The 21,549-nt window shown below is 40.2% G+C and overlaps 2 protein-coding genes across 2 annotated transcripts in view; one reads left to right on the forward strand and one right to left on the reverse strand.

The window, feature by feature from the left end:
• The window catches only part of SASS6 (SAS-6 centriolar assembly protein), a 75,740-nt gene extending 57,862 nt beyond the window's left edge, over positions 1 to 17,878 (forward strand). The window contains exons 16-17 of the mRNA XM_031936613.1: positions 6,001 to 6,067; positions 17,469 to 17,878. Of these exons, the coding sequence (XP_031792473.1) occupies positions 6,001 to 6,067; positions 17,469 to 17,478 (77 nt within the window). The 3' untranslated portion in view covers positions 17,479 to 17,878. The remainder of the gene's footprint in view (positions 1 to 6,000; positions 6,068 to 17,468) is intronic.
• MFSD14A (major facilitator superfamily domain containing 14A) overlaps positions 1 to 21,549 on the reverse strand; it is a 47,693-nt gene that overhangs the window by 7,531 nt on the left and 18,613 nt on the right. The window contains exons 3-8 of the mRNA XM_023191287.2: positions 16,825 to 16,887; positions 15,624 to 15,751; positions 13,691 to 13,805; positions 7,884 to 8,102; positions 7,492 to 7,605; positions 6,393 to 6,464 (exon numbers count right to left, since the gene is read on the reverse strand). Of these exons, the coding sequence (XP_023047055.1) occupies positions 6,393 to 6,464; positions 7,492 to 7,605; positions 7,884 to 8,102; positions 13,691 to 13,805; positions 15,624 to 15,751; positions 16,825 to 16,887 (711 nt within the window). The remainder of the gene's footprint in view (positions 1 to 6,392; positions 6,465 to 7,491; positions 7,606 to 7,883; positions 8,103 to 13,690; positions 13,806 to 15,623; positions 15,752 to 16,824; positions 16,888 to 21,549) is intronic.

Genomic DNA, 21,549 nt, shown 5'->3' on the forward strand with positions numbered 1-21,549 from the left:
TGAGACCAGCCTGGACAACATACGGAGACCACATCTCTACAAAAAGTTGAAAAATTAGCCAGGCTGGTGGCACACCCCTGTGGTCCCAGCTACTCAGGAGGCTGAGTCCAGAGGATCACTGGAGCCCAGGAGGTCAAGGCTGCAGTAAGCCATGATCACACCACTGCACTCCAGCCTCCTGGTGTGACAATCTCAAAAAAAATCTCAAAAAAAAAAAAAAAAAAAAGAAAATGTGTTCACCCTTTCACTCTAAAGCCATTATTTTCCAGTCTGATAAGTATGCTAAATATTTTCCATTTTTATTGCCCCCAATCAAATGCAATCTGTGTGATCATGTTGCTTTCTTCTAAGGTAGTAAATCACATGCTTCCCATGGCTTGTGGGTGGGAACTGGCGGCCAATATTACAAAAAAGAATTAGAAAGATTAGAAATAATTAGGATTCAAATTAGGGTTAGAAATAATTAAAAATGATTTTATTTGTGGAATATATCAGAGACTGGCTTTCAATTAATTATGAAAAAGGAAACTGTAAGTATACCCAAAGCTCTGTGGCCTCCAACTGTCTCAGAAGAACAGGGAACTATAATGCAAAGTTGAAGAACTTCTGGGAAACTACTTTCAAGAACATCCCTGAAGGTAACGCTTTCATCTAAAAAGCTGGGATTCTTTATATGGCTCTAGGAACTCACAGAGCAGAAAACATTTGTTCTCATTATTCACTGAGATGATGATGAGCACTACAAGGAAGAAACGCTGTTAAAAAATAGATTTCACTTATGATGAAATCCCTGGCACTTCAGCCAAGAGACAGGGCAGTGAAGAAGGCTGAGCATCAACTCCCAGCTCAGTGGGTACAGGATGGCATGGGCCAGCCGTGTACCCTGGAACACGTGTTCTTTCAGGAATGCTGGCCTAAGAAAGCTGAGACTTCTCAAGCATAGATCATTCATATTACCAAAAGGTACTTATAAAATGCAGTCATTTCATAGCCCTTCAACCAACGCATCTAGCCAGTAAGTACTTATCTACAGAAATGAGTATCTTTCCCTTTGTGGAAAGCTGTTCTCAAAGAATAAATCCCAGTTCAATAAAAAAAGGCTCAGAATGCATTATTAGCCCCATTTCCATTTTATAGATTACATTAACTGGAGAATATATTTTCTTTTCTTTTTTCTTTTTTTTCTTCAGAGATGGAGTCTCGCTCTGTTGCCCAGGCTGGAGTGCAATGGCATGATCTCGGCTCACTTCAACCTCCGCCTCCAGGGTTCAAGCAATTTTCCTGCCTCAGCCTGCCAAGAAGCTGGGACTACAGGTGCCCGCCAACGCACCCGCTAATTTTTGTATTTTTAGTAAAGACGGGGTTTCACTATATTGGTCAGGCTGGTTTCGAACTCCTGACCTTGTGATTCACCTGCCTCAGCCTCCCAAAGTGCTGGGATCTCAGGCATGAGCCACCGCGCCCAGTCTTCCCCCCCCCCCCCCGCCTTTTTTTCCCAAGATGGAGTTTCACTCTTGTTGCCCAGGCTGGAGTGCAATGGCGCAATGTTGGCTCACTGTGACCTCCACCTCCTAGGTTCAAGTGATTCTCCTGCTTCAGCCTCCCAAGTAGCTGGGATTACAGGCACGTGCCACCATGCCCAGCTAAATTTTTTTTTTTTTTTTTTTTTTTTTGCATTTTTAGCAGAGATGAGGTTTCACCACGTTGGCCAGGCTGGTCTCGAACTCCTGACCTCAGGTGATTCACCCACCTTGGCCTCTCAAAGTGCTGAGAATATAGGCATGGGCCACGGCACCTGGACAAGAATATATTTTCTTAAGGCCATGAGATGAGTCATTAAAATTGGAAACAATTCAGATACACCAATCCCCCTTGCCTGGGGTAACATCCTATGTGCAGAATTACTGCAGCAGGCCCACTGCTGTGAAAACCTCCTTGGTTTCCTTCCCCTACAGCCCATCTTGTGATCCAAAGCCCTAAAAGACACTGATACTTGTAACACTCTAACTGGGAACACTGATTTTCTTCTTGAAGGCAGGAACTTTTCTCTTATTTACATTTATATCCCCAGCACCCAGTAAGTTCTTAGTGTTTATGGAAAACATGCATAATTCTAAATGTTATAATATTCTCAACTCAATAATATTAATAATGGAACAAAATACTTAACATATACAGTGTTCTTGAACAGAAAAAAATTTTGGTGTCCCTTAATTTAACTCTCCTTTTGAAGATGACAGCACTGAGTCCCAAAGGTTAAATGACTTAAGCAAGATGGCACAGCTGATTAAACAGCTAACACTAACATCAACTTTGGTTAGTCTGTTAACAAATATTTGCCAAATTCCTAATAAGACCAACTCTTATTCTTGGCCTGAAGACACACAGGTAAGTCAAAGTATCCAAGGTATCCACACACGGACTACCTTCTCGTGGAGGAAAGATGGACATGAGCCCGCTTATTTAACAAGATATTCCAGGTTGTAGCTGCTACGAACAAAATAAAACAGGGCAGCGTGATGGAGATGCTGCTTAAACCAGGATCCAGGGAAGGCCTTTCTGAAGTGCAAGTTGAATAAGGGGAGAGCGGTAGTTATGTGAAGATCTGGGGAAAGAGAACACCCCCAGCAAGGCTGACAGCAAGTGCAAAGGCCCTGGACTGAAACAGAACACACTCAACCACGCGGAGAGTGGAGGAAAATGACATAATGAGGAGCCTAGATTTTATTCGGGTTGCAAAGGAAAGTGAGTTTTAAATAGGCAAGATGCGATTAAATTTCCATTTTACAAAAATTACTCTGCCAAGTGCAGAATGAACTATAGTGAGGCAAGATGGAGGCAGAGAGACCAGATGGAGGATACGGCCACGGCTCAGATTGGGTTCCTACTAATGGAGAATATCAGAAACGCTCTGATTCAAGATGTATTTTGGAGACAGAGATGATAGGAAGTATCATTTGATGGACTAGGGAGAAAGGATTCATCAATGTCACTAACATCTCTGGCCCCCAAAACCAGGTGGTGGTAAAGCCACTGAATGAGATGAGGAGCATAGGGGTGGCAGGCAGAAGATGGAACCCAGATTTTAATTTTGGCCATGTTAAGACTGAGATACCCAGCCAATGTGTCATATAGGAGCTCAGGGACTGGACTGGAGGTGTAGTGTGGGAGTCACCCCCATAGAGAGGGCTGGATAGGAAAGCACAAGAGAAAAAAGAAATGTGTAGAACTAACTATATCAATGTTCTCATGTCAACACTTACTTAGCGCAAGTGTTAGGAACTCACTTGGTGCCCAGGAAGCAATGGGGCTGCCGGCAAACCAGAAAGAAAAGGTTCCAAAGGGGACAGCAACTACTTGGCTCTTGCTGGAAGGTTGGCCCACACCTAGTTACCAGATCTAATCATTTTAGGGGAGAAGCTACATAACCATAATGTCACATAACACTTCCCAACTTTAAAGTGCTTACTATTAATTTTTAAGTGTTTTTTTTTTTTAACATTATGAAAAAAAAAATGACATTTAGTTTAGCACCTCCTGGCAGTTCAGGGTGCCAGGGTGACAAAAATGAGTATGATACAATCCTGACCTCATGATCTACTCAGAGGTCCGCTAGAGCTGACAAACTAAGGCAATAAACAGAGATAAAATCTCCACTACAGTGTATTCTGTACAATGATAGAGATATGCCCACATTAGCATGGGAACCCAGAAAAAGGATACTTAGGGTGGAGGAAGGGGAGGCAGAAAGAATAGCAGGAACAAAAGCACGCGGGTAAGAAATACAGCAAACAGGCGCAAATGGAAAGCTATCAGCAGCTCCCTGCTGCTGGAGAGGAAGGAGAAATACATTGGTTTTTCAGTGGTTTGGGAGATCAGCAGGGGACAAGTCATTCTCAATTGTATATTTCTGCATAAACGAGAATACAAGATCATTCTTCTACCTTTGAGGCTATACATGTAATAATGTAGTGGTTCATACATAATGATATAAAGTGTTAATTCTTACTTCTACATAAGCACCAATACCTAAATGGTCACTTAAGGACCTTGTGCCTCATGGACAGTGACAGTCATGCTGTATCAGCAATGGTGGTTGGAGGGCTGCTCGCACCTTTGCGGTCTTACTGCCTTCAGGTCTCTGCTGCTGCACTGATCTTTCCAATACAAATCCAACTACATCCCTCTCCTTTCTTTACCTGTCTGCCCTGCCAGATTCTGCACGCTCAGAGACTGTTTTTCACCTTGTAACCTAGTGCCAGGTGCCATCTGCTGAACAGAGGAAAAATACTCTCAAAAGCACCTTGCACTCATCACTCGGTCTGCAGTGTCACTGACTAAATTTATCAGATGCATACAGCTCCCATGGTCATTTAAGTAAGAAACAGAACTAAGACCTTATAGCTATCAATCTCTTACGTGTCATTACAGTATTAGTCTGCCCTGTTCATCTAAATCTTAAACAAAATGTTAGCAAATCTAATGTCGGCAATGTATGAAAAAGATACTCATGACCAGGCTGATCACATCCGTTGCAAGGTTGGGTTAATCTTTGATAATTCATCAAGTTCTACTCATACTGTGTATTTTCCTTACACTTTTTTTTTTTTTAAGACACGGTCTCATTCTGTTGCCCATACTGGAGTACCATGGCACAACTGTGGCTCACTGCACCCTCAACCTCCCAGGATCAAGCAATCCTCCCATCTCAGCTTCCTGAGTAGCTGGGATCACAGGCACACACCACCACACTAGGCTTGCTTTTTTTTTTTTTTTTTTTTGGTAGAGATGGGGTTTTGCCAAGTTGCTTGAGCTGGTCTTGAACTCCTGGGCTCAAGTGGTCCCCCATCTTGGCCACCCAAAGTGCTGGGACTACAGACATGAACCACCACACCTGACCTCAAAAACTTTTTTTAAAGCCATTTTTATATAAAGGCTACAGTATATTTTCCCCCAAAGTTGAAAAGCACTTTTCTCATGGCTAGCTAGAATGAATACTTAAATGCACTGTTTTTCCAGACTGATGATTTTCAGGACAAACCTGAAGCCAGAAACAGTACTAATACTCAACACCAAGTATATGTATGTGCAGAGGCTTGGGGAGGCATATGGGATTTAAATTTGAAATTTGTTGCTAAACCCACCAAAACAGAATGAATCAGGAGATCTGCAGAAGGAATCCTACTCGAAAAATGGTGAACCATCCAAGAATCAATTAAAAATACCCTAGAATAAAATTAAGTTGCAATCTAGTAGATTACATCAAAGGTGAGAAAAAGTATTAACTTGGACTAGATTATCTTCATAGAGTCTTGGAAACAGAAAACAAAATAGCAAGAAAGGGGGCGGAGCTTTTTCACAGAAAGGAGGACGACGTTCTGTGATGTGGGGGAATTATGGAGGCCACTGGAGAAAACTGGCACTCTTACTGTTAAACAGAAATAGTTTGGAAGCCAGGATGAAGTATCTCCTCAGAAAATCCAAATTCCTGTGTTGATTAATATCTTATTCATCACACAACAACTGTTTCCCAACTGGGCTGCCAAGATACACACTTTCATGTCATTCTGCTGCTCAGAACCCACCAATGACTTCCTATCTTACTCAAGTCTTATGAGGACCTGCAAGTCCCATATGATCTGCTCCCTCACTACCTCTTGGACTTCAGTTTCTAAGATGCTCTCAACTGTTCACTCAACTGGAGCCGCACTGGCCCCCTATTGTTTCTTACACAGGCCAGCTACAGTCTCTCCTGAGAATTTTGTTTGTACTGTTTAGAATTCTCTTCTTCCAGATAATCCTACAGCTTGTTCCTCATACCTTTGGGTCTCTGCTCAAATGTCACCTTGCATTAGCAAAGTCTTCTCAACCATGCCCCCTGTGCCTTAAGACCTTTCCCCCAAGTCACTCTCTATATGACCCTTAGCTTTTTTCTCTGTAGTTCTCAACACACCTGATATGTTTACATTGGTGTTTTTATTTTCTGTCTTATCCCACCAGAATGTAAACTCTACAAGAGCAAGAATTTAGTTAAGTTCACTGCTGTATCCCCAGTGCCTGACACACGGTAGGTATTCAATAAATATCTGTTGAATGAGTGAATAAATAGGACAAGGACTAACAGACATGAAACTTCTAACATCATCCAGGCATATATCCTAGTATACATCAATAAACTAGCTTTTACATTTATATATCCTATATTAATATATGTCAGTCCCAAAAATTTGATCAACCCTAGCTACACAAACAAACTGAATTTCTGAACCTATCAACCTCAGACTGCTGACTCTGTTGATTCCACCAAGATACCATCACTAGATGAGGCCCCAGTCTAGATGGCCAGCCAGGCTCACTCTACGACATCACTCTAACTAAAAAAAGAAACTCACCTGTGCAATAATGGAAAGAATGCCAAGGACTGCTATAAACGCTGCAACACTTTCTGGTGAAAATTTCATTATCTAGAAGAGTTTCCAGAAAAGGTAACATTAATGAATACAAATGTATACCAGATAGAAAACTAATGCAGCTACTTGTACATTAACATTAAATGGGCCAGAAAAAAATAAATGTAATTCATTTATAAACAAAGAATTCCTCAGAGGAAATACAACAAATCTTAACATACTAAAAATGCCTACTTATCCATGGTGGGTCCCTCAGTGTGGATATACTACATTGGAGATACTTATCAAGAACTCAGAATCATTTTACAAATAAATATTGCAGTATTTTGTGCATTTTACATGTATTGGTTAAAGGCTTGATTTCTGTCTAGTGAGACTAGTGTCAAGGAGAAAAAAAACTCGTTTTTGCTCTCATTTTGGCTAGTTGCTCTACTTACATATGCTCCAAATCACAAAGAAGCTGGAGCAGGTGAAGGGGTTAAATCATCCCGTCACTTCTACAACCAACAAATAAACTCAAACCACCTATATGGATAGGGAAAACTAACTTTCTTAGACAGAAATAAGCCAAAATCTTAATATACCAAATACCCCCATAAGAAATGCACAAGGAATATCAGCCACATGCAACAGGAGGCAAAGTCTAGTGGACTAAATGGTATTCTTTTTTTTTTTTTTTAATTTTGAGACAGAGTTTTGCTCTTGTTGCCCAGGCTGGAGTGCAATGGCACAATTTCGGCTCACTGCAGCCTCCGCCTCCCGGGTTCAAGTGATTCTCCTGCCTCAGTCTCGCAAGTAGCTGGGATGACAGGTGCCCGCCACTACGCCTGGCAACTTTTTGTATTTTTAGTAGACACAGGGTTTTGCCATGTTGGCCAGGCTGGTCTCGATCTCTGGACCTCAGGTGATCTGCCCATCTTGGCCTCCCAAAGTGCTGAGATTACAGGCGTGGGCCACTATGCCAAGCCCACTGATACTCATCTTTAAAGGCCACTACTATTATAGTTCTCTCAAGATTCAGTATTTTTATAAAGCACTGGAAAATGAAGGAAAAGTCCACCTCAGTGGAAGAGGATTTTACCTGTCTGAGGTATAGAAAAAAGCTGGAATATTGGCCTGCCTCCGGTAGGTAGGAGAGAAACACCGTGATGCAGATGAGCAGCACTATGGAATCTTGGCCGACTTTTTTTAAGGACTAGAACAAGAAAAAGACTGATTGATATAAGGTTTTATGTCAAAACTACTGAACTGTTCTTAAGAATATGCAGAGATTCCTTTTGGCACTGTACGCATGGACAACTAGTTGTCCTTTAGAGTTTATTTCATATTCCCCAAACTATTCTGAAAAACATTTCAAAATGTTAAAAGAAAAACCCAAGATGTTTTCCCAAAAGAAATATCCACAACAAAATATTAATGCTGCACTGAATCATGCACTTTTTTATCAAGGAGAAGGAAAAAGTATAAACTTACCGCAAAAGGGTCAGCTTGTTCCCAGGAAATGGGTGCTCCCCAGGATGCTGGCCGCATCTTCTCAGGCAACGACTCTGGCACAGCAACAAGGATAAAACAAATATCTAGCAAAGCGATTGCCGTAGCTAAGACCACCACCAAGCTGTCCCCATATACTCGTCCAAGATAAGCTCCAATTGCAGGACTGGTGACTAAACTTGCAGCAAATGTTGCTGAAACCTGCAATAAATTAAGGATAGATAGAGATTAGTCAGGCTACCTTTTTTCTTCAACACCACGTAACTCCTTTCATAATCTTGATTTATGTCAGAACTTCTGTTGCACATCCTCCCTTTTCTCTTCCTACCTGTGTCATTTATCTTTTTTTTTTTGTGGGGGCAAGAGGGCGGAGCTGGGTCTCGCTCTGTCACCCAGGCTGCAGTGCAGTGGTGCCGTCATGGCTCACAGTAGTCTTGATCTTTCAGGCTCAAGAGATCCTCCTGCCCGAAGATCTCCTGATGGGGCTACAGGCGCACACCACCATGCCCAGCTAATTTTGTGTATTTTTTATAGAGATGGAAGTCTCACTATGTTGCCCAGGCTAGTCTCGAATTCCTGAGCTCAAGCGATCCTCCCACCTCAGCCTCCGAAAGTGCTAGGAGTACAGGTATGAGACACCAAGCCTGGCCCCACTTTTCTTATACTCTCTCCTTTGACAGGAAAAGTAAAGAATTAGATTCTTGCCTAAAAACAGCCTGGACAACATGGAGAAATCCTGTCTGTACAAAAAAAAAAAAAGAAAAATTAGCTGAGCATGGTGGTGTGCACTTGTAGTCCCAGCTACTTCAGAGGTTGAGGTGGCAGAATTCCTTTGAGCCAGAAAGGCAGAGGTTGCAGTGAGCCATGACAGCACCACTGCACTCCAGCCATGGTGACAGAGTGAGACCCCATCTCAAAAATAAATGATAGCCTCTCAGGACACCGTCTTCAAACTTCTAAGCCCTTGAAGCCCTCTGTTCCAATAAATCCTATTGGCAAATTCATAGGTAAAACAGATTGTTTAAGAAGACTGGGTGTGGTGGCTCATGCCTGTAATCTCAGCACTTGGGGAGGCCAAGGTGGGAGGACTACTTGAAGCCAGAAGTCTGTGACCAGCCTGGGCAACACAGCAAGACCCCACCTCTATTTAAATTGTTTAACTCTTTTAGTTGAGGAAGGGTTGAGGGTCTGGGCACTGTACAAATGCCCCTCCTTGACTGCCAGTCCTGCTAGTCCTTAGGGGAGGGGTGTCCAATCTTTTGGCTTCCCTGGGCCACACATAAAATACACTAACAATAGCTGATGAGCTTAAAGAAAAAAAAACCGCATAATGTTTTAAGCAAGTTTATGAATTTCTGTTGGGCCATGTGTGTAGCCTGTGGGCCACAGGTTGGACAAGCTTGCTTTAGGGCATCTCCATAAACCCTTAAGGGCTCTCTGTGAAAGGAGTCTAAAACCCACTGCACTAAGGAAATCCAGTTTCATTGTGACTTTTCCAATATTAAAATTAAATGAACTTTTATCTTGATACATACTGAAGGGCTAGCTGAAATAAAGCTTAAAGACTTTGAGGTTCCTCTTCTCATCAATAATATGTTAAGCCCTGGAACAAAACTGAACTTGGTAATCTTTTTAGTTGGTAGGGTTAGGAAGAATGAAATCACAGAAAGAACATCTCTAAAACTCTGAGGAAGTCTATTTTTTAAGCCTGGTGAAGATGAAGATTAAAGTTGAAAAGGACACAAGCAGAGCAAACCTGTTAACCTCAGACATTTCTAGCCTACTGGACAACAGCCTACCAATTAGCAGATGTGATAGCAGGTAACACTTCCTAAAAATAGCACTCTTAGGTGAGGTGGCACCTGCCTATATTCCCAGCTACTCAGGAGGCTGAGGTGGGAGATCACCTGATCCCAAGAGTGAGTCCAGTCTGGGCAACATAGTAACACCCTGTTTCGAAAGGAAAGAGGAAAGGAAAGCAAAGGGAAAAGGAAAAGAAAAAGGGGAAAGAGGAGGAGCAGAGAGAAAAGGAGAGGAGGAGAAAGGAAAAGGGGAAAGGGAAGAGAAAAGGGGAAGGAAAGGGTTAAAAAAAAGGGAAAAGGTAAGGAAAAGGGGAAAGAGGAAGGGAAAAGAAAAGGAAAGAAAAAGAACGGAAGGGGAAAGGAAAGGGAAAAGGGGAAGGGAAAGGAAAGGGAAAAGGGGAAAGGAAAGGGAAAAGGAGAGGGGAAAGGAAAGGAAAAAGGGGAGGGAAAGGAGAAAGTGAAAAGGAAAGGGGAAAGTGAAAGTGAAAAGCGGAAAGGGGAGGGGAGGGGAGGGGGAAGGGGAGGGAAGGGGAGGGGGAAGGGAAGGACAAAGGAAAGGGAAAGGGAAGAGAAGGAAAGGAAAAAGAAGCATATTCTTTCAAAACATAATTGGAGATTAATGTTGGAATTTTATTCTGTTTCTATGCCATTTTTGACTTTTGAATGGAGAACTTAAACTTCACAAGAATGCTTACTTGCAACTCTATTGCTTAAAGCAAGCAATTCAATTTTCAAAGGTCAATTATTTGAACAAATACATAAAATTCTAGTAATTTCAAACATCTAGCTATCAATCAAATGTCCATCAATTTGTGAATGGATAAGAATATACTACATGGCAATCAAAAAAAACTACTGGCCAGGTGCAATGGCTCACGCCTGTAATTCCAGCACTTTGGGAGGCTGAGACGGATGGATCATTTGAGTTTAGGAGTTTGAGACCATCCTGGGCAACATGGTGAAACTCCATCACTACAAAACATACAAAAATTAGTCGCCCCAGCTACTCGGGAGGCTGAGGTGGGAGGATCACTTGAGGCAGGGAGGCAGAGGGAGAGAGAGGCTGCAGTGAGCTGTAACGGCACCACTGCACTCCAGCCTGGGCAAGAGAGTGACACCCTGTCTCAAGAAGAAAAAAATTAGCTGGGCATGGTGGATCACACCTGAGGTCTCAGCTGCTTTGGAGGCTGAGGCAGGAGGATAGCTTGAGCCCAGGAAGCCAAGGCTTCCGTGAGCCGTGATCATGCCATTGTACTCCAGCCTGGGTGATAGAGCAGGACCCTGTCTCAAAAAAAAAAAAAAAAAAAAAGAGAAAAACAGAACCTATTGATCTACAGCATCAACATGAATAAATCTCAAAAGATTATGCTAAGTGAAAGAAGCTAGACACAAGAGATATTTTGTATTATTTCATTTGTATGAAGTTTCCAGAAAAGGCAAACCCATGGTGACAGAAACTAAACTGTTGGTTGCTTGGGGTCATAGGTAGAGCATGGGGATAGATAGCAAACAGGGCTTAAGGAACTGTTCTATAACTGGGTTGTGGTGGTTTTTTAAATGGTATTTAATATATTCACATGTGGGCCAGGCACCGTGGCTCACGTCTGTAATCCCAACACTTTGGGAGGCTGAGGGAGGCGGATCACAAGGTCAGGAGTTCAAGACAAGCCTGGCCAATATGACGAAACCCTGTCTCTAGTAATGGCATGGTGGTGGGCGCCTGTAGTCCCAGCTACTTGGGAGGCTGAGGCAGGAGAATCATTTGAACCCAGGAGGCGGAGGTTGCAGTGAGCTGTGATCGCACCACTGCACTCCAGCCTGGGTAACACAGTGAGGCTCCATCTCAACAAAAAACAAAACAACAAAAAAAATACACACACACATATAGATATATATATATTCACATGTGGTGGTCATTTTGTTACTGCAGCCCTGGTGTGGTTTCAGAGGGACCCAGATCTCAGCAGGGCTCTGGCACAAGTGTGGGGAAAGGGATAACAGTTCTCACTATGAGGGTCACTGAAAACGTTTGAGGGCACTTACAGAGATCACATTTGCGATACAGTGAGCAAAAGTCAGAGTACAGTTGTTTCATGTAATTTCCCTTCTCCTCAATTCTCCCCACTTGGTAGCTATTTCTTTCTGCTCAGAAAAAAGATCACAAGGGTCACCCCGCACCCCCCAACCCCCTTTTTTTCAGACAGGTCTCGCTCTGTGGCTCATGCTGGAGTGCAGTGGTGCGATCACAGTTCACTGCAGCCTCAACCTCTCAGGCTCAAGTGATCCTCTCACCTAAGCCTCCCAAGTAGCTGGGACTACAGGCACACACCACCACACCTGGCTAATTTTTAAAGTTTCTGTATAGATGGGGTCTTACTCTGTTGCCCAGGCTAGTCTCAAACTCCTGGGCTCAAACAATCCTCCTGCCTCAGCCTCCCAAAGTGCTGGGATTACAAGCCACTGCACCTGGCCCTCCAACTTTTTTTTTTTAAGAGACAAGGTCTCGCTCTGTACCCCAGACTGGAGTGTAGTGGCATGATCATAGCTGCAGCCTCAAAATCCTGGCCTCAAGCAATCCTCCTGCCTTGGCCTCCCAAACCGGTGGTGTTACAGGCACATGCCACTGTGCTCAGCCACTTTCCCGTGTTTTTTCTGCATCCATATTATTACTAGAAGATTTAAGTTTCCTTCCCCCCCCCTCCCCCGCCCCCAGAACATGTCTTAATACACAGAACCTCCAGATTGAAAATTGTTAATTTCAAAACTTTGGCTATGGGAAAATAAATTACTTCAATCAAAAAACAAACCCCAAGTTGGGTTATGGTGTTGTTTGCACAACTGTATAAATTTACTAAAATTCACTGAACTATACTCACAAAAAGGATAAATTTTATGGTATGTAAACCATAGCTTAATTAGACAATTTTTTAAAAATCCTGGCTATCCAGTCTCGTATCATTTAATGTTCCAAATTTACAACTGAAATTATTAGTTCTTTTTCTTTTTACTTTTTTTTTTTTTTTAAATAGAGACAAGGTTTCACCATGTTGGCCAGGCTGGTCTCGAACTCCTGATCTCAAGTGATCTGCCTGCCTCGGCCTCCCAAAGTGCTGAGATTACAGGTGTGAGTCACCAAACAAGCCAGAAATCATTAGTTCTTTTTCTAAGTTTCTCTCTATAGGTGTTTTCTTCCCATAAATCTTATGATTTGTCATTATAATGTCCTTTGAATCAGAAATCAGTCCCTTTTAAAACTAATTCAGCCCAACACAATATTCGGTCCTTATTTATCAAAAAGTGTTTGTCTCACATTTATTGAAATGCATCACTGTCCTATTTCAGGCTATTCAGTAGTGATCTATTATTGTGCCTATAGTAGTCATTCTATTAGTAGGCTTTTTTCCTTTAATTCCTAGATTTGATAGATGACAGATTATACTGCCATAATTTAGTTTGCCAAGAGAGTGTTCAGGAGTTGGCAAACTACCACTATGGCTAAAATCTGGCTAAGTGGTTCTTACGTTCTTAAAGAGTTAATAAACATAAATACACATGCAAAAAAAAAAGAATGAGACAGAGACTATACATGGCCCACAAAGCCACAAAAAAAGGTTTGCGGATCCCTGAGCTAGATGTTAGCCTGTTGTATTCTAGATTAGACATTAAGTGAGTAGTGACTTTTTTAAACTCTTGACATACTAAATAATTCTTATTTTTAGGATGCTGTTAAAAAGAACTCTACAAGGTAAAATATACTCTAATTTCAATTCTGATATGTGACTTATAAATATCTCCTGAATGAAAAGTATCAAAACTTACATAGCCTCACAGTACAAAAAAATTTTAAATGTAGTCTAATGAACGATTTTATTACAAAACATATTTTACATAAAAATCTTGTAATGCAAAGGTTTGCACTCCTTATATCTACCTTAAAAACAAGGCATTTCTCAGCAGGTACAAAAGGTATAGAATAAACATACATACCAGTCCATAAGCCATACTTCTTTCATGCTCTTGAGTTATATCTGCTACGTATGCAAATACCACAGAAAAAGTCACTGCAAAAACCCCAGAAACAGAGATAACAGCGAAGTACCACCTAGGAATGAAAGATAACAAGAAATGGCTAGAGCAATTACCATTATTTTAATCTTTCATTTTTATAAGTTAATTAGGAGTAAGAGCAGCTCATGTCAGTCAACAGCTTACTAGGATAGTTCATGGATTAACTCTTCCATAAATATAAGCCACAGATATGAAAACACAGGGCTACAAGGAGCTCTTCAATAGCAGCTCAGCTACTCTACAGGAATACTTAAAATTAGATCATGTATTCAGGCAAATCTTTTGACCAACTGCTGAATTGTTAAGTGGTTTTGTTTTTTCTGCCAAAAGCAGCAACAAACTAAAGTCTATTATAATCCATCCATTACCGTTTTTCATCACTAGATAAAAAACAAAATCCAGTAAACAAGACTGAGGAACAAGTTTCTTCATATTTATCTTGAGACTCTATATAGTAACTAAATGTTTTCCATAAGTTATCTTTAGCTTTTCAAATGCTGGCAAAACAAATAACCCAAGTTTCACACAGAAAAAACCTACATGGCAGTGTCCAGTGTTAATAAAACTGAGAATAGACAGTTACTATAAAGAGTTGAACAAAATATTTAAAAAGCAAATTATATTTTGCTATAAATAATTCTAAAATATCTAGCTGGGAATAAGAAGTTTCTATTGTAATACTGACGTTTAGTTTCTGAAAATCATACATGATCATAATGAACTTTCAAAATATCATTTCACCAAGACTACGACTACTAAAATTTTTCTAACATACCGCTTAACACAGCAAATTCTTTGTTCATTCTATGTTCAATCTTTGTTAAGATTTCATGTTCATGAGTGGCCTTCATCAAAGGCTTGGTCTATTAGAGTTGTATCTCATCTATGAGAAGAAGATCCTACCCCACATAAACCTGTGGGCCGTTGTAGATAACACCATGGAAACAAAGCCTATCCATGATGTAGAACTAACATTAATACTCAGTGGAGTAAAAAGCACATTAATCAGAATAAATCTACAACCAAATTGGGCTCTGACTTTAGGACAATTATTCCCTTTTTGTTAGCTTTCCTTCCCTTGCCTCCTGAATGAAAAAACAAAAAAACTGATTTTAATCAAGGTGACCTTGAGTCCAGCCTCTTGTAACTAGGAGCAGCATATCCCTGAAATCTGACCAAAGAAATGCAAGCAGAGGTAGGATGGGAATTCTGTAAAGTTTCCTTAAAAGAAGGCGATGTGCTCTTCTTAGCAACTCCTTCCACCTTGCTATCAGTAGTATGACTTGATGGCCAGAGCTCAAGAAGCCACTTTGTTCAATGAGGTGAGAGATAAGGATGGAAGAACAGCAAGACAGAAAAAGTCTGCTCCACTGGACCTGCCACACCAGCTCCAGACTGCTCAACCGCAGGTCTTTTTTCACATGAAAAGAGAAATAAACTTGATTTTTAAGCAACTATTATTTTGGGTTTTGATATGTAGCAAAATCTATACCTAACTAATATAGACAATGACAAACTTTGCATCTGTTTTTAACATTCTATACAAGAAAAAAAGTTAGCAATCCTATCCAGCCCCTAAAATATTGTTTTGAAATTTGGGTTCTGGAATCCAAAATTAAGTTAGCCAGAAGTCTAGATGCCTCCAACAGTGCCATCTATTTCTAAAATCTTTATGAACTATTACCTACTATATTTTTAGAAGCCTTCTTATCTGTGTGAAAGAATAAATGTATTAGAAAAATAAAATGAAAACCTCATAACCAAGATCGCCCAAGTGAAAGAAATAAAGGAACATTAAGAAAACAGTAACTGAAAGTGGTATTTAGTTGCTATAATCTAAATGTGCACGTACCATGGGCTGATCTTCATTAAAGGAATTGGGGCACATGTGAAAAATACTGTTAGCAGCAAGAAGGATTTTCGGCCCCAAACATCAGAAAGAGCACCAATAAGCGGGGCACTAAGGAATGACAACAAACCCTAAAAGAATTAAATGAAAAAAATGAAAACCACACATCTACAAACATGAACCAAAAACAAATAAATTTTACTCCTATAGAAAAATTTTCAACAACTTTGCCTCTAAAGTAAATATATCACAAACTTTTAAATAAATAATGAATTGCTTATCTATACATAATTTTTAAATTTCCCAAGATAGTTTAAAATCATCAGGTGGGTATTAAATACAAACTGCCCTAATAAATTCTCAATCACAATAAATCCACAATAGCAATTCCATATGCTAATTTCCTGTGTGTATGTATATATACATATGTATGTATGTACGCATGTGTGTGTATCAACAGACTATCTGTTTAGAAAACTTGTTTGTCAAACTGAATCAAGAGCAAAGAATCTGAGCGGGGCATGGTGGCTTGCACTAATAATCTCAACACTTTGGGAGGTCAATGGCAAATCACTTAGGTCAGGAGTTCGAGACCAGCCTGGCCAACATGGCAAAACCCTGTCTCTACTGAAAATACAAAAAATTAGCCGGGTGTGGTGGCACACGCCTGTGGTCCCAGCTACTTAGAAGGCTGAGGCAGAAGAATCGCTTGAACCTGGGAGGTAGAGAGGTTGCAGTGAGCTGAGATCATGCCACTTGCACTCCAGCCTGGGTGACAGTGTGAGACTCTGCCTCCAAAAAAAAAAAGAAAGAAAAAGAAAAGAGCAAAGAATTCATATAATAACTAACTCTTTACCCTACTGATACAGTTTTGTATTGATGGGGGATTTTGAGTATAGTTTTTTTCCTCTTCAATCTGTAATCTTACAAAATCATTGAGATCTCTGGAATTAAAATGCCAACATAAAAACAGGGAATCTGTTATGATGTGGTTTATTATTTTACATAGTTGGTTATACTATAGTTAGATCATATTTAAAACTCAAGTCTAGAAAGTATTAAGACATCTCTCACAATATACTCCATCTAATTATAAAAATTAAGTTATTAATCAATAAACAAACATATTGGCACAGTTATAGATACATAAGTATTTATGTATGTTCATCTGTGTGCGTGTGTATATATGTATGACTGATCCTACCTTTACTCCTTGAATTAAGCCGTTCATCAGAAATGTATGTTTAGGGAAGGTTTCATGTAATACCTAAAGAATAAAAACCAAAATAAAAATCACATGCTATATTTCAGTCTTAATAAAATTTCTATATTTACCTTTTTGAACATCCTTTCATACTACAATCTATTTTACATATTCAGATTTGTATGACATGTATATAACCATTAATAATCATATATTTATATGGTACTTACTATGTCACAGGGCACTAAATTGGGCACTTTACATATATAATATCATTTAATCCCTCATAACAACCCTATCAGAAAACTGATATGCAGAAGTTAAACATCTTGTCTAAGACTACATTCAGTAAGTAAACGGCAAAGCTGAAACTGAACCTAGGAGATCAGACTTGAAAGCCTATGCTTTTACTCACTATGCTATGATGCTTCCCCAAAATAACTGACTTAAAATTCTCTTTCAGATGGATATATTATCTAGGATAGGAGATTGGGAAAATTAATAAGGAATTTTTAATTGCCACAAAGTAGATGAAGAAAGATTCTATAAAGAAAAAAAAATTCCAACCTGTGAAAATGTGTAACAAGTTATTCTATCCTTTCCAAGGCTTGTTCTCAAATCATGTGGTATCATTTTTTTTGCAGTGGGCAGTAAGAGAACCATTGGAATGCATCGATTGAAAAGGCAATTCCAGGCAATTGGAAAAATAAACAGCAGCTACCATTTTTACAGCCTATATGTACTCTTATTTAATCCCAACATTGTGAATTAGATAATATTATCACTTTACAGATGAGGCAACTGAGTTCCTGTTTGACTTAGAAACTAGTGCTTCTATTATCCAATGCTATCTCTCAGTAAAAACAATAGAGAATGGGAATGTGAGTAACAAGAAAGGTAGGGAAGATCTTCCCTTTAAGAAGAAACATTAAGCTAAATATACTTTCTGACATGTTGCAAGAAGAACCTTTAGAGGGATCAAAATTGCTCCCCTTTCTTCAGTGATTCTTCTTCTGCCAATAGTGAGAAATTTAACAAAAATTTGCTCATTGTAAGTAAAAATAAAATTAGAGGCCAGGTGTGGTGGCTCACGCCTGTAATCCCAACACTTTGGGAGGAAGAGGCGGATGGATCACCTGAGGTGGGAGTTCGAGACCAGCCTGGCCAACATGGTGAAACCTCATCTCTACTAAAAATACAAAAATTCACCAGGCATGATGGCGGGTGCCTGCAATCCCAGCTACTCGGGAGGCTGAGGCAGGAGAATCACTTAAACCCAGAGGGTGAAGGTTGCAGTGAGCCAAGATCATGCCACTGCACTCCATCCTCAGCAACACAGCGATATCCTGTCTTAGGAAAAAACAAAACAAAACAAAAAAAAGGTCTTAGACTGTATGTAAATGAATGGATTTGACTGTGTTCCAATAACATTTTATTTATAAAGATAGTATGTGATCTCCAGGACCCTGGACTGGGCAAAGACTTCTTGATAATACTCCACAACCACAGGCAGCCAAAGTGAAAATGGACAAATGGGATCACATCAAGTTTAAAGCTGCACAGCAAAGCAAACAAAAAAGTGAAGAGACAACCCACAGTATAGGAGAAAATACCTGCAAACTATCCATCTGATAAGGGATTAATAATGAAAATGTATAAGGGGCTCAAATAATTCTATAAGAAAAGAATCTAAGAATCTAATAATCTGATTTTAAAAAATGGGTAAAAGATCTGAATAGACATTTCTTAAAAGAAGACATACAAGTGACCAATAGGTATATGAAAAAATGCTCAGCCATCACTGATCATCAGAGATGAAAATGAAAACTACAGTGAAATATCATCTCACCCCACTTAAAAATGCTTTTACCCAAAAGATAGGCAAGGATGCGGAGAAAAGAGGACACTCGTACACTGTTGGTGGGAATGTAAATTAGTACAATCACTATGGAAAACAGTTGGAAGGTTCCTCAAAAAACCTAAAAATAGAGCTACCATATGATCCAGCAATCTCACTGTTAGGTATATATCCCCCATCCGCCGCCAAAAAAAGGAAATCAGTGTATCAAAGAGATATCTGTACTCCTATGTTTACTGCAGCACTATTCCTTTGTTTGTTTGAGACGGAGTTACACTCTTGTCGCCCAGGCTGGAGTGAGATGGCGTTATCTCGGCTCACTGCAACCTCCGCCTCCTGGGTCCAAGTGATTCTCCTGCCTCAGCCTCCTGAGTAGCTGGGATTACAGCGTGCACCACCACGCCTGGCTAATTTTTGTATGCAGCACTATTCTTAATAGCTAAGGTGTTGAAGCAATCTAAGTGTCCATCAACAGATGAATGAAAGGATAAAGAAAATGTGGTACTTATACACACAGAAAAAGAATGAGATCCTGTCATTTGCAACAACATGGATGGAACTGGAGGTCATTATGTTAAGAGAAATAAGCCAGGCACAAAAAGGGAAACTTCACATGGTCTCACTTATTTGTGACAGCTAAAAATTACAACAATTGAACTGATGGAGATAGAGCAGAATGATGGTTACCAGAAGCTGGGAAGGGTAATGGGGGAAGGAGGGGATGGGTAGTGGGCACAAAAAAATAGAATAAGATCAAGTACTTGATAGGCACAACAGGTTGACTATAGCCATCATTTATTCTACATTTTAAAATAACTAAAATTGGGCCAGGCGTGGTGGTTCACACTTGTAATCCCGGCACCTTGGGAGGCCGAGGTGGGTGGATCACAAGGTCAAGAGATTGAGACCATCCTGACCAATATGGTGAAACCCCATCTCTATTAAAAATACAAAAATTAGCTGGGTGTGGTGGCATGTGCCTGTAGTCCCAGCTACTTGGGAGGCTGAGGCAGGAGAATCGCTTGAACCCAGGAGGCAGAGGTTGCAGTGAGCCAAGATTGCGCCACTGCACTCCAGCCTGGTGACAGAGCAAGACTCCGTCTCAGAAAAACAAACAACAAAACAAAACAAAACCTAAAATTGGATTGTTTACAACACAAAGAAAGGATAAATGCTTGAAATGATGGATACCCCATTTACCCTGGTGTAATTATTACATACTGTATGCCTGTATCAAAATATCTCATGTACCCCATAAAGATAATACCCTACTATGTACCCACAAAAATAAAAAATAAAAAATGTTATTTAAAAATAAAAAAGGAAAAATGGCATGCCCTCTCTAATTGAAAAGAATTATTGGGAGGTCTTTGAGAAACTCCTAGTTCTTTTCAGAGTTCTACTGCATGCATTAACTAAGTAGCTAAGTGATAATTAGGAAAAAGTTCAATTCAACATACTTGTGAAAAGGAATATAAACACACACACACATACACACACATAAAGAGAAAGCTACCAGAAGCAACTACAAAAAAAAAAAAAAAAGAGTGCAAAAAAGATTTAGTCCTCTAGCCATATTTTGCCAGTCCTTGTGCTAAAGGATAAGATTTAAACTCCTTAAACTAGTATCTTAAACTTTTTATGGGACTCAAATGTATTATGCTTTTCTTTCAATAATCACAAAGGGCCTACTGCAAGCCAAATCTTTCTAGGTATGAAGAACAGGTTTGGTGTTAGAAAGAATGAAGAACATTATGAACAGCTATAAGAAGTTTTATACTATGCTAGATCTTATCGCTAATGATTCACTTTGCCAAGCTATATTCCATTCCAATCAGTCTGTTCTCCTCACTGTTTTTGAAATATTCTAAACTTTCCAATATTCGTATTTTATATATGACATCCTTTCAATTTCGAATGTTTCTTCCCTTTCTTTATCTAGTCAATCCCCAACCATTCCAAACTGTTCCTCTGCTACCTTTCTTCTCCAAAGCAATTTCTCCTTTGGGGCCATACAATTTCTAATAAAATTTTAACAGACAAATATAACAAGTAATTCAAATGTTGTAAAGATTTTTGATGTCAGGATTCTTTAGCACTGGTCTTAGAGGTGAACAGAGAAAATGTAACATTTTTCCAATAAATTTTATGGATCTTAACTTTTTTTGACTTTAAAAATGTTGAAAGTAAATAATCCTTAAAATGTTAAACGCTTTGGGGCTGTTTCTGTAGCCAAGGACGCAAAACCATCTAGGTAGAAGAGATGCTAGTGGACTCTGAGTGTTCCGTAACATGGACTGTACATCTAGCAGCTTGAACCATCAAACACACCGGCCTATTATTTTCAGAGCCATAGGTCTGTCAAAAGGGGAAAGCCAGCTAGGCACAGTGGCTCACGCCTGTAATCCCAGCACTTGGGAGGCCAAGGCGGGAGGATCATTTGAGGTCAGGAGTTTGAGATCACCCTGGCCAACAAGGTGAAATCCCGTCTCTACTAAAAAACAAAAAATTGGCCGGGGCGGTGGCTCACGCCTGTAATCCCAGCACTTTGGGAGGCCGAGGTGGGTGGATCACAAGGTAAGGAGTTCAAGACCAGCCTGACCAAGATGGTGAAACCCCATCTCTACCAAAAATAAAAAAATTAGCTGGGCATAGTGGCAGGTGCCTGTAATCCCACCTATTGGGAGGCTGAGCCAGAAAACTGCTTGAACCTGGGAGGCAAAGGTTGCAGTGAGCCGAGATAGCGACACTGCATTCCAGCCTAGGCGACAGAGTGAGACTCTGTCTCAAAAAAAAATAATAAAAAAAAAAAACAATTAGCTGGGTGTGGTGACGTGCACCTGTAATTCCAGCTACTGGGGAGGCTG

This window comes from Piliocolobus tephrosceles, chromosome 1 (assembly GCF_002776525.5).
Source record: "Piliocolobus tephrosceles isolate RC106 chromosome 1, ASM277652v3, whole genome shotgun sequence".
In the NCBI taxonomy this organism is placed as follows: domain Eukaryota; kingdom Metazoa; phylum Chordata; class Mammalia; order Primates; family Cercopithecidae; genus Piliocolobus; species Piliocolobus tephrosceles.